Source organism: Cherax quadricarinatus, chromosome 15 (assembly GCF_038502225.1).
Source record: "Cherax quadricarinatus isolate ZL_2023a chromosome 15, ASM3850222v1, whole genome shotgun sequence".
Lineage (NCBI taxonomy): Eukaryota > Metazoa > Arthropoda > Malacostraca > Decapoda > Parastacidae > Cherax > Cherax quadricarinatus.
Genome location: NC_091306.1, coordinates 9,816,114 through 9,835,932, shown reverse-complemented (window position 1 = coordinate 9,835,932; position 19,819 = coordinate 9,816,114). Strand labels below are relative to the sequence as shown.

General features: G+C 37.9%; 1 protein-coding gene across 5 annotated transcripts in view; it reads left to right on the top strand.

Annotated features, from left to right (window-relative positions):
• Positions 1 to 19,819, top strand: part of Galphao (G protein alpha o subunit) — a 705,635-nt gene that overhangs the window by 653,287 nt on the left and 32,529 nt on the right. For 4 of the 5 annotated variants that reach the window (XM_070085137.1, XM_070085135.1, XM_070085136.1 and 1 more), the window contains 2 exons: positions 2,721 to 2,850; positions 18,916 to 19,069. The exons of the other annotated variant lie outside the window; for it this stretch is intronic. In XM_070085137.1, coding sequence (XP_069941238.1) covers positions 2,721 to 2,850; positions 18,916 to 19,069 — 284 coding nt within the window. The remainder of the gene's footprint in view (positions 1 to 2,720; positions 2,851 to 18,915; positions 19,070 to 19,819) is intronic. 5 annotated transcript variants of the gene reach the window in all.

Here is a 19,819-nt window from a genome sequence, read left to right as displayed (position 1 = left end):
GCAGTTTCTTGTCCTCATTTGATAGAACTGGAGGCATACTAGCTGTAGCTAAGAATTTAGCTGAATAGAACAATTTAATAAGGACTCAGAAACACCATGAAATCTTGGTACAGAGGCAAACTACAACTCCAGTTAAACAATCAGTTGGCATGACCTATGTCCACTAGTGGACCCGGCCCATCAATAACGCCATCTCCACCTGCTGCACCTCATCTCTAACCCCAGTATATGTCTCTGTCTTCAGTCAAGGCTAAGGGACTGAATACTTTAAAATTACCTCTCCACTTTAACAGTCTCCAGTATAAAAGTATCTCTGTATTCAACTGAAATCTGCTGTGCAGGCGATAAAGATACCCAAGTGTTGCACAAGTGTCTTATTCATAAAGAATACAGTTGATATAGAGAAGATAAAAGACTTGGAGGAATAAAAAAGAAAGTTATGTAAGAATAACAGTGAAAAAAGACAAAAGTATATAAACAGGTAGAACTCACTCATATCACTACTAACACTTCTTAGTGTGTGAACATGCATATGCATGCAGGGTTTTGTATTTGTGATCTCACTGAGTATATGTGTAGTTGAGTGAAAGTTCAAACAAAGCAGGTGTTTATATTGTAATGCAAGTGCATAGAACTTGCCTGTTACATTCAAGGAAAATGTGCATGGTAGACACTGTAGTTAACAGAAAGTTAAAAAAGAAAAAGAAAAATATAGAGGAGGAAGAAGCCAGGTAGGATTTTGAATGAGTTATATTCTCTGAAACATTACTTATTGTTTGGCATTGTACTTGATTCTTAGATGGTATATCATAATGGCTCTTGTGGAAGAAGGTAAAGCTGCTATAATCAAGATTAGCTTACATAGAAAAAATGAAATTTCCTATAAATGTTTGAAAAACCTCAAAATATTGCAAAAATAAAAATATCAAGGTTTTAAATTTCATATGCCATGTAGGATTTTGCTAAGTTTTTCCCTTAAAATGCAGTTTATAGAGTAAATTTAATTTAAAATGTTGCAACCTGTACAGTGGTGTGTGTGTGCAAGCTTCTCTCTCATTTTTATGACCTATTATTAATTTTGCCAAGTTATTCTCCTTGCAATATAACATCTAACATTACCACAATGTGAAGCTCATAGTGCAAATAACATGGGCAAGTCTTAAGATAGCTGATACAGCAGTGCACAATGTAACTTTGCAGTGTGGATAGAAAGTTTAAAAATAAAATGAAATAATTTGTATCAAGGTATTTTAGGATACAGCCAGTATAAGTTCAAGGTTCATGCATATGTTAAGAATTTTATTGAGTTAGAATCTCTGAAATACCTGTACATGCTGTTTCTTGAAATACTACACTACTTGTACCTAATAAATACTGTACTACTTGTATGTTATAATTAATATAATACACTACTGCTAATTGTACCTTATGATAAATACTGTACTACTTGTGCCTGATAATAAAACTCTTGTTGCTAAGGAGAATTTACAGGAGATTCCTTAACTTTTTGGTTTGTATTATTTTCGTTATTACAATATTTTTACATGTACATTATTATCATTAATGCTGCATTTCTCACTCAAGGAGTAATGAGGCTGTCATGAAGAAATGATTAAATATATTGTTGAAAAGAGAGTTTAAAGTATTAAGTTATATACATGTACAGTACTGTATAATGTATACAAGGCATTCCATGGCAGAAAAGAATAAGCACCAAATTCAAACAGTGACGAAACAAGCGGATGTGGGGAAGATCGGAGTCACGAGGCTCAGGTTTTGCATTGCTAAGTTACTGCAATTTTTGAAAGGTAGAGAAAAAAAGGATGGTGAATGTATTGCTTTCTTTGGGTCGCTACCTTGGTGGGAAATAGTGATGTATTAAAAAGTGACTGAAGTACTTCATAAATAGCCATTGTACAATTTATAAGGAACCTGACATTTCCACGAGCAGAAAAAGTTCGGTATACAGTACATATATCAAAATACAGTACCATACTTCATGATAAATACATAAATGTTAGGATAGATATATTTAGAAAGTACTCTATACATATAATTTTACACTTCATTTTCACAACCAATTTCAGTTTTCAACAACAAATATTCTCACAATTTACACAATTTCAGCAGTTTAACAAATTAGACTTAAGCATCATATTACTTAACAGTACAGTACTTGTAATAACAGTATAGTACCTGTAATAACACTATAGTACCTGTAATAACAGTACAGTACCTGTAATAACAGTACAGTACCTGTAATAACAGTACAGTACTTGTGATAATTCTCTGCATTAACATGTACAGGCGTGTTCGCTTGTCATGGTTCTTGTGGCTGATTAGTGTCAATAAAATTAATAACTACTTACAATATATTCTATGAACTTTCAAAAAATATTCTTGACTGTGCGTAATGATATTAAGGTATTTACATGTGCATGCTTTATTATCCATGATGTAATGTTTACCTTCTCTTTGTTGTAAATTTGTGAGTACTCTGCAGTATTAAATTGTATAATTTTTATATCTGATTCTTTTGGATAACCACTGCATATATGAAATATTTAATGATGAAAATGTTTGTATATTACCATTATATTGTGACTGTATAAAACAGATGTTATGTGAAGCAAGATAAGTTTATTTATAAACTACATTTACTCTAGTATTTTAAATATTTAAATAGTTGGGAATTTTCTTTAATAAAATTTGCTCTACAGGTTGTTCGATGTAGGCGGACAGCGGTCGGAGCGCAAAAAATGGATACATTGTTTTGAAGATGTGACAGCTATCATCTTCTGTGTAGCCATGTCCGAATATGATCAAGTACTTCATGAAGATGAAACCACGGTGAGTCATGCCTTCACAAGCTAAAATTAAGCACACACATCCAGAACATTTCTAAAATAAACTCTAAAACAGTTGGCATTCTCTCAAAAATCTGCTGTTATGCTCCCTAAACATCTCTTCTCACTTTGTACTACTTTCTAACCTATCCATACCTCACCTGTGGAATCTGTGCATGGGGACCAGTAACATCTAGTTACCTTACACCTGTTGTTACTCAGCAAAAAATCAACTTTCACAATAATTGCTCTGGCTCCAGGAATGACTTTTCCCCCTCCTCACTCAAAAGTTTAAATTTGCTTAACATACAAAATATTCACACTTTCTACTGTGTACATTATGTCTACAGGACACTCATAGCAAACAATAACACCAAGCTTAAATTCTATCTGGAGTTACTGGACACAATACAAGGAACAAGTATCTCTGACATTCCAAGTGTAGGACTCGACTGGTTCAACAGAATGCAGATAAAAGAACCAAAAATTTGGAACTCACTGTCTGAATATGCCAAAAGTTCCTCATCTGCCAACATCTCTACTAGTATTATATGTCATTTAAGTGTTACATCCATTAACTATCTGTAAATTCTCATGCTGTGATTTCATCACCTCAGTTTAACTACTCCATAAAATGCAGGATGTGGAACTGATGTAGTTAGTGTAATTTATTTGCAATTGACCAATTCTTCATTTTCAACCTGTCTCATTGTGCTTATGATTGTAATGAATTACCCAAGCTTTACTGAATTAACCGCTTCACTGTCCAGAACCCCAAACTTAGTATTACTCTCAGTGTCCACATTTAAAAAAAAAAAATGAAATGGTAAAGAATCTTTTACTGAAGTTAATGACACCAAAAGTATGAAATTTTATGGAAGACTTAAGGAATTATGCAGGTGCAAAGTTAGTGGTCTGGGTACAATTTATGCCAATGCATAAATTGTACCTGTACCTGAAAAGAAAATGAGTTACAAAGTACAGTACAAGACAGTACAGTAATTTTTCATACCTTTTCTGGTGGATAAATAAGCTTACAGATGTACAGTATCCCCATGTGGTCTAGTGGTGACCCAGAGCAACGTATTCTGAGTCAGAGCTGTAAAGCTCCGGCATTAATATCACAGACGGTGTGTGTGTGTGTGTGTTGGGCCGAATAGGTAAAACTTGCAATTTTGGCATTTAAGCCAAAATCGCAATGCTCTTCTTGCTGAATTGTAACACTCTTCTTGCTGAATAAGGCAAGCAAAAATTTGTGTATGCAATAATTTTGCAAAAATCATTCTGACCCTAACAAAAAAAAAATATATTTCATTGTGTTTGTTTGTTATTAAAATTATTGTAAACTTATCTAAAATACTATATTTAGTTGGATTAGGCTAAATTCAATTTTAATTACTCTTGTTTTAATAAGGTTAGGTAAGTTTTCTAAGGTTCTTTTGCTACAAAATTATTAATTTTTACATTAACATAGTTTTACCTATTCAGCACATGTGAAACATACAGGTAGATGGCTGCATCTATCTCCACTATGCTTCGTGGCATATACAGTAAGCTTTTCCTGGCTTCTATGAATGTTGAACACTACTTTGCTACACCATACTCCTCACACATCCTGGTTACTGAAACACCAGCTTCCAGCTTCCTTATTAATTCAAGTTTCTGTTTAACAGTTAGTCACATATTTCTTCCTGGCACCATCACTTGCTTTAGAGGCCATTGTTAATAACACTGTACATGGTACAGTAGGACCCATAACCACGGGGGGATATGTTCCGAGACCTACTGCTGAAACCTGCAACTCTATATATGTCGTTTTTCGTTTACATACATACCTATGATATAATTTAATTGATAAATTATGCACAATAAGTCGAGAATTAGCACTTTTTTACTAACGGGAAGCACTTCACATCTTCTCATAGGTTTTGAAGAACTGTCACCATCACTGCTTTTGCACTTTGGGGCCATTATTAACCCTTTGAGGGTTTTGGTCGTACTAGTACGTCTTACGCGTAGGGGTTTTTGACGTACTAGTACTCATAAATTCTAGCGGCCTCAAATCTAGTGGGAGAAAGCTGGTAGGCCTTCATATGAAAGAATGGGTCTATGTGGTCAGTGTGCACAGTCTAAAAAAAATCCTGCAGCACACAGTGCATAATGAGAAAAAAAAAACTTTTACCATTTTTTTTTAATAAATCTGCGACTTTGCAGTGTATTTTCGTATGGTATTTATTGTTGTATTCTAGTTTTCTTGGTCTCATTTTATAGAATGGAAGACATATTACAGAAATTGAGATGATTTTGACTGGTTTTACAATGAAAGGTGCCTTGAAATTGAGCTCAAAGTAGCAGAAATGTTCGATTTTTACCAAACTTCAAAAGTAAACAAATCGTGCCAAGCATGCAATACACGTCAACTGGTGAGTCTAATATTCTTTCACAAGTGCACCAATAATATTTATACCATTTTTTACACTAATGCAGTAGTCTGCATAACAGTAAATCTTATATTTTTTGTGAGAATAAAAATTCAAAGTGCAAAGGAAAAGAATATAAGAGGGGCCTTGAGACGTGACTAATGACTAGAGGAAATGTCATTTTAGTGCCAGGAATGTCTTTCTTGTTTATTCTGGACCCTATTCGGAAATTGGCATCTTTTGAAATTTGTGTGAAATTGGCAAAATTGCTAAATTCTGACCACTGTACTGGATAGTTGAATTTATAAATGGGTGGTTTCTTGCACTCATTCGATAGAAAAAATGGAGTTCTAGCGGAATATTCATGTTTTTTGTCGACTAGTACAGTGAAATTGGCCGAAAATGGGGCTCAAAGTGGGCAAAATCGCCGATGCGTAAACATCACCGAGACCGCTAACTTTGCGAGAGCATAATTCCGTAAGTTTTCTATCAAATTTCAAACTTTTGGTGTCTTTATGATCGGGAAAAGATTCTCTATCTTTTCATAAGAGAAAATAATTTTTTTTTTTTTTTAAATTTGGCCGACCCTGAGAACGAGTTTCGGAGAGGGCCTGTCGACCCTCAAAGGGTTAAGCGAGATTAAGGGTTATTTTCAGGCCGGGGTAAACAGTGGGTAACTGAAACAGCAGAAACCAAACCTGCAGATATGGCAGTCCTACTATACTTGAATAAAATACAGTGGAACCTCTGCTTGCGAGCATGTCCACGTGCGAGTTTTTCCAAATACGAGCAGTTGACGGGTCGATTTTTGCTTCCATACGCGAGCAAAATTTCCACAAGTGAGCAGACCTCAAGGCAGGTTCCTTGACACTGGTGAGGGGCTCTTGCTCTTGATCTCGGGACTTGTATCTCATTTGTTTGTTGGACTATCTTATTGAAACTTGGGCAATGTATGATGGAAAGATGCTTCTTAATGTACACCAAAAATGAAAGAAATCTAAGCATAAATAATGGAGTTCACTTCTCAGCAATTAGCCACCCCTTTGCGGTAATTTTGAATGGTTTTTATGGTTGTATTTTAATTGCTTTCACGACAAAAAGTACCTTGAAATAGAGCTCAACCTAGGAGAAATGGTCCATTGCTTGGCTGTTTCAGAGTAAACAAATAACGTCACTGTCCATTCCAATATGCAGTCGTGAATGGGTTATCATTATTTATACAATTATTGCAATAAGGAATAACAGTAAATCTTATATTTTTTTGTGCGAATAAAAATTACAAATTATTTATATAATAATAATAATAATAATAATGATAATAATAATAATAATAATATATATAATAATAATACATATAATAATAATAGTATAATATAATACAATAATAATCATAATAATAATATAATACAATAATAATCATAATAATAATATATGTATAATAATAATACATATATAATAATGTACTACATATAATAATTATAATAATAGATGGCTTCAAAAGGCCATCAGTAGATGGCAGAGTTTACCACAACAAAGAGGGAAGGGTTGTGGCCACCTCCACCTGTTACATAATGACATATTTTATTCATTCTAGAGTATATATCATGTTTCTATGTTATTTATATTGTTTGTTATGTCATATTTGATGAACTGTGATAGATAAATAAGCAGTATAGATGATATTAGCAAAATTATTCATAAAGTATTTTGCCCGGTCTCCAGACAAACTCGTCCACCGCCGACACCGCCCATACCACTACATGAATGACATATTTTATTCATTTTAGAGTATATATCAGGTTTCTATGTTATTTATATTGTTTATTATGTCATATTAGATGAAGTGAGATAGATAAATAAGCCGTAGAGTTTATATTAGCGAAATTATTGAAATACAGAATTCCACTGGAACGGATTAATTGCATTTCATTTAATTTAAATGAGGAAAATTGACTCTGCAAACGAGCAAATCCAGTTGCAAGCAAGATCATGGAACGGATTAAACTCGCAAGTAGAGGTTCCACTGTAATTAGAAACACTAAATCCAGGTAAAATTGGTGTGAACATGCTCAGACAATAAACTGATGTGGGCTGAATCAGTAGCCCCCACTGCGTAGGAACAATGAAGATAGACTTGTCTATGATAAACCCCAAATCATTCAACCTTTTGATTAAGCAGAATTGGTCTATTTTATTGAACACATTACTGGACTGGACAGCCATTCAGTATAGTGGATTTGATTTGTTTTGTGGCTACTTTAATCAATCATCCCATTAAATGTGCATGTTGAACCTTTGTCTGGCCAGATTTTTTTCATTTTAGCCAATATCCACTCTATGGAGGTCTGTTTTATCGAAAGTTTACTGTTTTTCCCAGTGGCTCCTACTCTGGGTTAGTGGACGAACCCATCAGTGAATGGCTCCACGATCCGTTTGGAGGGCTTTTGGGCAAGGGTGAGGGGTATCAGTAAGGTTACAGTATTTCTTTTTATGGCAGTGTGATGTTGGAAATATCAGGTTCTTTCTGTATAATAAGTATTTTGGTGGTATATATAGAGTAGATCATCCATTATCTGGCTATTTCAAGGAAAAGGTGTGCAAGACTTTTAAAAATATTTTAATGACCTTTTTGCTATGTACAATGGTACCTTGACTTATGAGTTTAATTCGTTCTGTGACCCAGCTCGTAACTGAATTTGCTCATATATCAGATCAGTTTTCCTCATATAAATTAATTGAAATGCCATTAATCCGTTCCAGCCCCCAAATAAACCACCCCAATTTTTTTTTGTTACGGGGTTTTATTAAATAAGAAAAATGTATTTATAAATAAGAAATGATTTTTGCCTTTTTTGCCAGGTCCCAGCAATGTTTTAGAAATGCTGGAGTATATATGAAACTCCTTGAAGCATGGTGTAAGATGTCACTCCACTGCCAGTGGAGTGTCACTCTAGGAGTGACATTTGATGATCATGCACTGCCTTGGCTTTATTTTTCACTGTCACACATAAACATGTCTGTCTATCTGTCTGTCACTCCACTGCCAGTGGAGTGACACTCATGGAGTGACATTTGATGATCATGCTTGGCTTTATTTTTCACTGTTACACATAAACATGTTTGTCTATCTGTTTGTTTCTGTCTGTCTGTCACTCCACGGCCATGAGTGACATTTGATGATTGTGCACTGCCATGGCTTTATTTTTCACTGTTACACATAAACATGTCTGTCTGTTTCTCTCTGTCTGTCAGTTCACTGCTTTTGAGGCTGTTGATCACGATAAAGAATTTGATGTTGTTTATTTAGATTTTAGTAAGGCTTTTGATAGAGTACCACACCAAAGACTGTTAAAGAAAGTGGCAACTCATGGCATTGGGGGAAAAGTGCTGTCATGGATCGAGTCATGGCTCACAGACAAGAAGCAGAGTGTGTCCATAAATGGGGTTAAATCTGAGTGGGGATCTATAACAAGTGGCATTCCACAGGAATCAGTCTTAGGCCCGTTGTTGTTTATAATATATCAATGATTTTGATGAGGGTATTACTAGTGATATGAGCAAATTTGCCGATGACACAAAGATAGGTAAGATAATTGATTCAAACGTAGATATCAGGGAACCTCAGGAGGATTTAGACAAACTCAATACCTGGTCAGAAAAGTGGCAGATGCAGTTCAGTGTAGATAAGTGCAAGGTTCTGAAGCTGGGGAGTGTCCATAACCGTAGCACTTATAAGTTAAATAATGTAGAACTTAGCCATACAGACTGCAAAAAGGACTTGGGGGTTATGATAAGCAGTAACCTTAACCCAAGATAGCAATGCCTAAGCGTACGTAATAAGGCAAACAGATTACTGGGATATATATCAAGAAGTGTAGGCAACAGAAGTTCAGAGGTTATATTACAGCTTTATACATCATTAGTAAGGCCTCACCTAGATTACGTAGCTCAGTTCTGGTCTCCATATTACAGAATGGACACAAATTCAGTAGAAAACATTCAGCATAGAATGACTAAATTAATACATAGCATTAGAAATCTTCCTTATGAAGAAAGATTGAAGACCCTTAACCCTTAAACGGTCCAAAGAGATCGACGTTCAAATTCGTAGTGCTACAAAAGTAGATCTACTTTTTTTTACATTTTCAAATATAACAAAAAAAAATGTAGATAAAAGTTTTTTTTACACGTTTTCAAATGTAAAACAAAAAAGAAGATCTACATTTTTTTACATACTTTCAGATGTTGAAAAAACGTATATATACATTTGGACCATTTAAGGGTTAAGTTACATTCACTTGTTAGATGAAGAATGAGGGGAGACGTGATTGAAGTGTATAAGTGGAAAATGGGTATCAGTAAAGGGGATATAAATAAGGTCTTGGGGATCTCTCCAAGAGAGAACCCGCAGTAATGGATTCAAATTAGACAAGTTTAGATTTAGAAAAGATACAGGAAAGTATTGGTTTGGAAATAGGGTAGTTGATGAGTGGAACAGTCTGCCTAGTAGGGTTATCGAGGCTAAAACCTTGGATAGCTTCAAATTTAGGTTGGATAAATACATGAGTGAGAGGGGTTGAATTTGAGTGGGACTTGCATGTGGGTAAATAAAATTATCAAAACTTATTTCTTGGGTAGCATTGGAAATTGGGTTGGGCAAATATTTTGTTAGTGGGATGGATTGTGAAGGACTTGCCTAGTATGGGCCAACAGGCCTGCTGCAATTTTCCTCCTTTCTTATGTTCTTATGAGTGACACTCATGGAATGACATTTGATGATCGTGCACTGCCTTGTCTTTATTTTTCCTTGTTACACATAAACATGTCTGTCTATCTGTCTGTCACTCCACTGCCAATGGAGTCACTCGTGGAGTGTCATTTGATGATCGTACACTGCCTTGGATTTATTTTTCACTGTTACAAATAACATGTCTGTTTATCTGTTTATTTCTGTCTATCTGTTTGTTTCTGTATCTGTTTCTATCTGTGTATTTGTCTATCTCCTGGTCTGTTTCTGTCTGTCTATTTGTCTATCTCCCTGTCTAGCTTTATGTTTATCTCTGTCTTTCTGTCTGCCTGTGTATCTGGTGTTTCTGTCTTTCTGTCTACTTGTCTCTCTGTCTCAGAGAGAGAGCTACTCATGAACCGATAGGTATTACACATGATGCAGAGTTGGTCATGTCTGATTCCCGAACAAATAAAAATGTGTATTACTTGCCAGTCATGCTTATTATGCCTTATATCTACAAGCATAGTATAGCACTTTGTCTGGATTTTTGGGGTTATCCTAGGTAATTTACACTATGTATAACTGTATTTATGTGTGTGTACAGAGATAGAGAGAGACAGTGACAGAGATAGACAGACATAGAGACACAGATGGACAGAGAAGATAGATATAGACAAACAGGAGGAGATAGAGACAGCGAAAGCAAATCAGTCACTCTGACTCACAAAATTGTAATGACATGATTGCCAGCTGGCCACCCAACCAGTCAGCCTGCTGAACATGTATTACACATTCCAGAATTGTTTCTCTTTACTTAGGGCATGCATTATAGAACATTCTGGCAGAATGACACTACCAGTGGTATCAAAATTGAAAGGATGTTACACATAGGTTATTATCGAGGTTTTTTATGTTTCCTCTCTCCTGCGAGTGGCAGCATATCTGAAGCTCACTCATACTCAGATTTTGGCTTGCAACTCAAAGCAAAAGATGGACCAAGCAATGGCTCGTAACTCGGAAAACTCGTAAGTTGGGGCACTTGTAAGTCAAGGTACCACTGTATGTTCCTTTTCCATGTTCTCTGTTTAGGTGTTGGATGGAACATGATCACTGGGTAATGTTGAGAGCCAAATAATTGATCGCCACATAATGATCTACCATACATGGGCTTCTGAGAATGAACCTCATTGCTTCATTCTGCATTTTTCCCTAACCCTGCAAGTATAGTCAGATGCTAGAGCAAGCAGGAGTGCAGTACACTCATTAGGAATCTTGTGTATACAAGTTAAAGGACACTGTTTACAAATGAATGTGTGATGCTTCCGGAAAGTCCCAGCAACTCCAGAAACTACTAATTCCTGTACCAGTACCATATCATGAATATTTCTATAACTCATTAACACTGACATTCATGAGAATTAATTGACCATGAAGATCCATGATTGAAATATGGGAAATCTAATGGGCATTATTCACATCAAAATTGGCAACCTTAGAGTGCCATAAATTTATAGGGAGAACTTTACGTTACAACACAAATTTTTTTTTTTTTTCTGCAGTATACAAAATGTAGTTTACATATAATAAAATATTGTTAAGCACAAAAGAAAGCCACTAACATGTGGTGCATTTTGGGCAGGCTACTCTTAATGCTTACAGACTCCTTAATTAAAAACTAAATATAGGTTATTGGGTAGGATTTAATTTTTAAATACAGGAAGGCCCCGCTTTACGGCGTTTCACTTTACGGCGTTCCGCTAATACGGACATTTCAAATTATGACCAAAACTCGCTATACGGCTCCCCCCACCTGACTTTCTAATACGGTCACCGTGCCCCACCCTGTTTGTTTACATTCTCCATGAGCTCAGTAAGCACTAAGTCTCTCCATTTTGTCTGGAAACTCCAAAATTTCAAATGTTTTTAAAAGTTATTTCATAATTTATATATACTCTGATAATTATACTTATGTATACCTGTACCTAAATAAACTTACACACTGCTTTCATGTAGGTACACATTAAAATCACTAAGAGTCTCTCTACTCTTGATGCAATAATAATAATAATAATAATAATAATAATAATAATAATAATAATAGTAATAATAGTAATAATAATAGTAATAATAATAATCTCTTGGGCGCATTAATGTCGCATATTACGTTAATATAGACATTTCCCTTAATCTATCTATGATATTTTTTTCAAAATTATATAAGAAACACATTATGTAACACACAAACATGATACATGCACCCACAGGATGATGGTCTGCCACGTGTCAGCGAGCCTCGTTGTGCTCCGGGTTTTCTCGTGTTTTCACGGTCGCTCTTACGTGCTAGAACTTTAATTTGTGCCATCAATCCTATACGATACATCCCTCTAGCACCTGGAACCAATCTTGGGCGGAAAACATTATATACTGAGTCAAAAAAGGAGAATTAGTGTGCACTACCTAGCAGAGTTTACTGCCAGAGGGGAATCATAGGCCTGTGTTCTGTGTGCAAAATAATAATAATAGAACTTTTCTTTGTCAGAGGAAAGAAAGTCTCCCTGATAACATTGTGTATACATAGTGTATAGTGTATACTACAGTGGCTCCCTAGTATATAGATGATAAAGGCTAAAGTGTCATTTGAAAACAGGTGAATTTGTAAATGAAGTGATAAGCCTATAGAGGCAGGTGCCAGAAGTCGCCAGAATCTTACCACAGTGGTCAGCTGTTTTAATAATCTTCCTGGCCTGCTAGTGTACTCGCATATAATCTAGTGATACCAGTGAATAGCAGAATACAGTGTTGTAGTAGCAACTAACCAGTATTATAATGGTACTTAGTGGAGTGGAGTGACTTTCATTAGTTTCTTTTTTCTTGAAATACCAGACGTATACTGTGAATTTCATATAACCTGTAGTTACCAGCAGTCGCAATATACACAACGAGAAGCAATTATTACTACAGAAAAAGCGTCCTTCCTCCAAAATTTCCACCAGTCAACTATAGTGATAATATAGCATTTATTGTGGTGGAGACGAAAAAAAAAAAAACTAGAAAAGCTAGATACAGCGATTGATAAACAAGGGTTGAGGCTCGACCGTTCGTCATTGTAGGAGCTGCCAGAAATCACCGGTTCTTCAACACGCAAGTTATACTTTTGTATCAATCAAATCACATATTACTCGGGTAGATAATTTCAAGTAGATCCTTCATGTGTTAGCCCAAATCACCGACTAGTATGTTTTAAATAAGTGACCCACTGATCAGATCAGATCGACTGGTCCGAACCCTCGACTGGTCCGAACCCTTGATGGTCCGAACCCTTGACTGGTTTCAAACGGTTTCAAACGGATTCGTTGGACAATAAAGCAGACTGTAAACGGATGGGGTTGTAGGCGCCCTTATCAAACACAAACAATAAATATAAATCAGGAACGTACACGGTAAGCTGTCCAATATACAAGTACAGTTAGAAATAGAAATACAAATAGCTAGAGCTTCATTTAAGGAGGTTATTAATAGAGTATTCAAGAGGTTGCTAGTAGAATTACAGTAAATCAACCATTCAAATCATTATGAAGCTCTGTGTAGTCTGCGGTCAATCAAACAAACGGGCTTCCACATGGATAAATTGTCATTTTTGTGGAAATTGGTGTCACGCCCCTTGTGCAGATATCCAAGAACTAGCTACAAGCAGTATTAAAACAGGGAAGTGTTTTTGGGTATGCCCAAATGAGGAAAATCTGTGGACTAAAATCACAAGGGTATTAAAAGAGGATAACATCAAAGCTGCTTTCATAGACAACCTGGAAGCTTTCTACAACAGATGGGAACATAAAAAGTCTGGGCTGAATGGTACTGCCCTTGATACTGGCCATGTAGTCAGAAACTGTAAGGCTGGAGGTGATGTCCTGGTAGTCAGTAAATGTGGGGCTGATAGTGCTGTCCTGGGAGACAGTAATGATGAAGCTGGAGGTGCTGTCCTGGGAGACAGTAATGGTGAAGCTGGAGGTGCTGTCCTGGGAGACAGTAATGGTGAAGCTGGAGGTGCTGTCCTGGGAGACAGTAATGGTGAAGCTGGAGGTGCTGTCCTGGGAGACAGTAATGGTGAAGCTGGAGGTGCTGTCCTGGGAGACAGTAATGGTGAAGCTGGAGGTGCTGTCCTGGGAGACAGTAATGGTGAAGCTGGAGGTGCTGTCCTGGGAGACAGTAATGGTGAAGCTGGAGGTGCTGTCCTGGGAGATAGTAATGGTGAAGCTGGAGGTGCTGTCCTGGGAGACAGTAATGGTGAAGCTGGAGGTGCTGTCCTGGGAGACAGTAATGGTGAAGCTGGAGATTTTGTCCAGGTAGTCGGGAATTATACGCAGGAAGGAATACATATAAATGACCTCATAGGGGACAGGAGCCGTAGTGGGGAAACAAGTGTAGTCAAAGATAAGATAAAACCAATATTGCAAACTAGAAATACCACAGGAAATAGCAAACAAGAGGACTCCACTAGCAATAGTGAGGATATATTACCAAAAACAACTGGTGGGAGCTCCATTGTTGGTGCTAGGGAGGATAGGAATAAGACAGGGAAACATGCACCAACAGGGAATACAGTCACAGAAACCCAAGGCAAACGGAAACCAAGCCTGTGCACATACTATGCACTTGGTATCTGCAGACATGGGAAATCTGGAAAAACAGACGGGACGTGCAACTATGACCACCCTAGAAAATGCCATGCCCATATGACAACAGGAAAATGCAAACTCCCTTCCTGTAAGCTTTTTCACCCTGAAATGTGTACCTCTTCAGTACAGGAAAGACTGTGCTATAACTTAAATTGCCAGGCACACCATCTAAAGGGTACAAAAAGATACAAAACATCCAGGCCATGGGAAAACCTGGGTAGCCACAGCCACTCAAGAGGGAGAGGTTTTTTAGTGCCAGGAAGGAAAAAAAACTGGCAGGAAATGGCAGAAATCGTACACCAAATCCAGTCATTCCTGGAGTGGAACCACAGTCGATGGCCTCCACTCCAAACCAACAGATACAGATACTAATGCTGGAAAAAAAATCCCCCCCAGTACCAACAATACCACTAGTCCGATGACATTCTTCTTTGCAAATATACAGGGTCTAAAGCCAGCAACAAACAACAAAATACCTTTCATCCGTGGACTGCTTGCAGAGGCAAAGGCAATGTTCGTGGCTTTCACTGAGACCCACATAAAGGATCACTTGGACAACGAAATATGGATCCCAGGTTACAACCTATACAGATGTGACAGAGTGAACAGGCAAAGGGGGGGGGGGGGGTTGGCCTGTACATTGCAGAGTCACTTGTTTGCACAGAACTGCTAAATGCCTCAAATGATGTAGTGGAAGTTTTAGCAGTAAAGGTCGAGAACCAAAACCTAGTCATTGTGGTAGTCTACAAGCCTCCGGATGCAACATCCCAGCAATTCCAGGAACAGCTGTTAAAAATTGACCACTGTCTGGAAAATCTTCCAGCTCCTGCACCCAACATCTTGCTCCTGGGGGATTTCAACTTAAGGCACCTAAAATGGAGGAATATAGCAAATAATATTGTTGCAGTAATAACACCAGGAGGCAGCTCTGATGAAAACTCACACTCACACGAGCTTTTAAATCTCTGCACAAAATTCAATTTAAACCAGCAAATAATAGAGCCTACTAGACTGGAGAATACACTAGACCTCATCTTCACTAACAATGATGATCTGATAAGAAATGTCACCATATCAAAAACAATATACTCAGATCACAACATAATTGAGGTTCAGACATGTATGCGTGGAGCCCCAGACCGACATAATGAGACTAGTCACGAGGGAGCATTCACCAAATTCAACTTCAATAACAAAAACATAAAGTGGGACCAAGTAAACCAAGTCCTAACCGATATAAGCTGGGAAGATATACTAAGCAACACAGACCCCAACTTATGCCTAGAACAGATTAACTTGGTGGCACTCGATGTATGCACAAGGCTTATTCCTCTAAGAAAAAGGAGGAGTAGATGTAAAATAGAAAGAGACAGGCGCTCCCTTTACAGGCGACGGAAAAGAATAACAGAGCGGCTAAAAGAGGTCAATATATCTGAAATGCGTAGGGAGACACTGGTCAGAGAAATAGCAAGCATCGAACTCAAGCTAAAGGAATCTTATAGGAGTCAGGAATCGCGGGAAGAACTAAAAGCCATAAATGAAATCGAAAGAAACCCAAAGTATTTCTTCTCCTATGCCAAATCAAAGTCGAGAACAACGTCCAGTATTGGGCCCCTACTTAAACAAGATGGGTCCTACACAGATGACAGCAAGGAAATGAGTGAGCTACTCAAGTCCCAATATGACTCAGTTTTTAGCAAGCCGCTAACCAGACTGAGAGTCGAAGATCAAAATGAATTTTTTATGAGAGAGCCACAAAATTTGGTTAACACAAGCCTATCCGATGTTATCCTGACGCCAAATGACTTCGAACAGGCGATAAATGACATGCCCATGCACTCTGCCCCAGGGCCAGACTCATGGAACTCCGTGTTCATCAAGAACTGCAAGAAGCCCCTATCACGAGCCTTTTCCATCCTATGGAGAGGGAGCATGGACACGGGGGTCGTCCCACAGTTACTAAAAACAACAGACATAGCCCCACTCCACAAAGGGGGCAGTAAAGCAACAGCAAAGAACTACAGACCTATAGCACTAACATCCCATATCATAAAAATCTTTGAAAGGGTCCTAAGAAGCAAGATCACCACCCATCTAGAAACCCATCAGTTACACAACCCAGGGCAACATGGGTTTAGAACAGGTCGCTCCTGTCTGTCTCAACTATTGGATCACTACGACAAGGTCCTAAATGCACTAGAAGATAAAAAGAATGCAGATGTAATATATACAGACTTTGCAAAAGCCTTCGACAAGTGTGACCATGGCGTAATAGCGCACAAAATGCGTGCTAAAGGAATAACAGGAAAAGTCGGTCGATGGATCTATAATTTCCTCACTAACAGAACACAGAGAGTAGTCGTCAACAGAGTAAAGTCCGAGGCAGCTACGGTGAAAAGCTCTGTTCCACAAGGCACAGTACTCGCTCCCATCTTGTTCCTCATCCTCATATCCGACATAGACAAGGATGTCAGCCACAGCACCGTGTCTTCCTTTGCAGATGACACCCGAATCTGCATGACAGTGTCTTCCATTGCAGACACTGCAAGGCTCCAGGCGGACATCAACCAAATCTTTCAGTGGGCTGCAGAAAACAATATGAAGTTCAACGATGAGAAATTTCAATTACTCAGATATGGTAAACACGAGGAAATTAAATCTTCATCAGAGTACAAAACAAATTCTGGCCACAAAATAGAGCGAAACACCAACGTCAAAGACCTGGGAGTGATCATGTCGGAGGATCTCACCTTCAAGGACCATAACATTGTATCAATCGCATCTGCTAAAAAAATGACAGGATGGATTAATGAGAACCTTCAAAACTACGGAGGCCAAGCCCATGATGACACTCTTCAGGTCACTTGTTCTATCTAGGCTGGAATATTGCTGCACACTAACAGCACTTTTCAAGGCAGGTGAAATTGCTGACCTAGAAAATGTACAGAGAACCTTCACGGCACGCATAACGGAGATAAAACACCTCAATTACTGGGAGCGCTTGAGGTTCCTAAACCTGTATTCCCTGGAATGCAGGCGGGAGAGATACATGATTATATACACCTGGAAAATCCTAGAGGGACTAGTACTGAACTTGCACACGAAAATCACTCACTACGAAAGCAAAAGACTTGGCAGACGATGCAACATCCCCCCAATGAAAAGCAGGGGTGTCACTAGCACGTTAAGAGACCATACAATAAGTGTCAGGGGCCCGAGACTGTTCAACTGCCTCCCAGCATACATAAGGGGGATTACCAACAGACCCCTGGCAGTCTTCAAGCTGGCACTGGACAAGCACCTAAAGTCGGTTCCTGACCAGCTGGGCTGTGGCTCGTACGTTGGTTTATGTGCAGCCAGCAGCAACAGCCTGGTTGATCAGGCTCTGATCCACCAGGAGGCCTGGTCACAGACCGGGCCGCGGGGGCGTTGACCCCCGGAACTCTCTCCAGGTAAACTCCAGGTCATACAGCGCTGTACAATAGTACAATTTTAAATATTCATTAATACTTTAAACTGATTCAGTGATCTTAAGTTAATCGGGATTTCATAAGTAGCTTCAAACTGGCTCTGTGTCTTCAGATTATGGAATGATTATAAAAGATAGTGAAGAAACAGGAAGCTAATTAGGTTTCATCATTTTTTCATAATGTATATATGTTGGTAGAATTACCGACAATATGTAAAGTAAAATCTCCATGGGGAAGTGGAACAGAATTCTTCCTCCGTAAGCCATGCGTGTCATAAGAGGCGACTAAAATGCTGGGAGCAAGGGGCTAGTAACCCCTTCTCCTGTATGTATTACTAAATTTAAAAGGAGAAACTTTCGTTTTTCCTTTTGGGCCACCTCACCTCAGTGGGATACGGCTGGTACGTTGAAAGATGTAAAGTAAAAGGACACAAGTGCAACTAATATGATATTTTATTGTGGCAACGTTTCGCTCTCCAGGAGCTTCATCAAGCTGTTACGGCTTGACAAAGCTCCTGGAGAGCATAATGTTGCCACAATAAAATGTCACATTAGTTGCACTTGTATCCTTTTACTTTACATTTTTCAAAATTTTCACAGTACTGATATTTGCCCCATATGAAAAAGAACCCTTTTACATTTGCCCTTCACTGCATTATAATCTTGTCATCTGTACACTTTAGGCTCATAAAGCCTGACATTTTGATATTTTACTGTAATCAGTCCAGACTTTTTTTTTTATCAATATAACATTTTTGCTTTATCTTTATTACAGAATCGTATGCAAGAGTCATTAAAGCTATTCGACTCCATCTGCAACAACAAATGGTTTACCGATACGTCTATTATTCTCTTTCTTAATAAGAAAGATTTGTTTGAGGAGAAAATTAAGAAGAGTCCACTCACCATATGTTTTCCAGAATATTCAGGTAGCTTCCACCCTTTACATGCACATTGGTTATTGTATGTTGTATATATCTGTAATGTGAGGGTGTTTATATAAAATTTTCAATGGTTGGGAGTCATGGGAAGACCACCTGGAATATGCCACACTTATTTCTTACTTAATATCTGGCTCTCTTAGCCCTGGTATGGTCTGAGATTCAGAACTACTCAAAGTGCTTGTTCTCACATCTAGAATATTGTTATGTGCTAACAGATCTGTTCAGGGCAGGTGGTGGAAAATGTAGAGATAGTTTACTGCTCACTTAATCAGTTAAGCATTTTAACTACTGGCAACACCTCAAAATACTTGTAAATTGACAAGTTGAAGAGTTAGACACATGTGCAACAACTAGGTATCTTTATTATGTAGATGTTTTGCCATCCAATGGCTTTATCAGTACAATTTAGGGACAAAAACAGAAGACTGAAGAGGTTGAAGATGAGGTAGTCAGTCCCTCAGCCTAAGAGTTGTTGTTCAGTACTGTAGTGTTGAACCTGAAGCACAGGCAGGAAGATGTGAACCTATAGGTTGCAAGTCTTGCAACATTGCATAGCTCTTGATGAAGCATGAGTGTGAAAGATATTGAGCTAAAGATTTCCATTTCCATGTGGCTTCTTTTGCATTGTTGAGATCGCCTGTTTGTGATTATATTGCTGTTTGCTGTGTAAAAGTGAGGGAAGAGGCCATCATGAACTACTGGATGTTATCAAATTTATTTGTATATTTAAGGTAG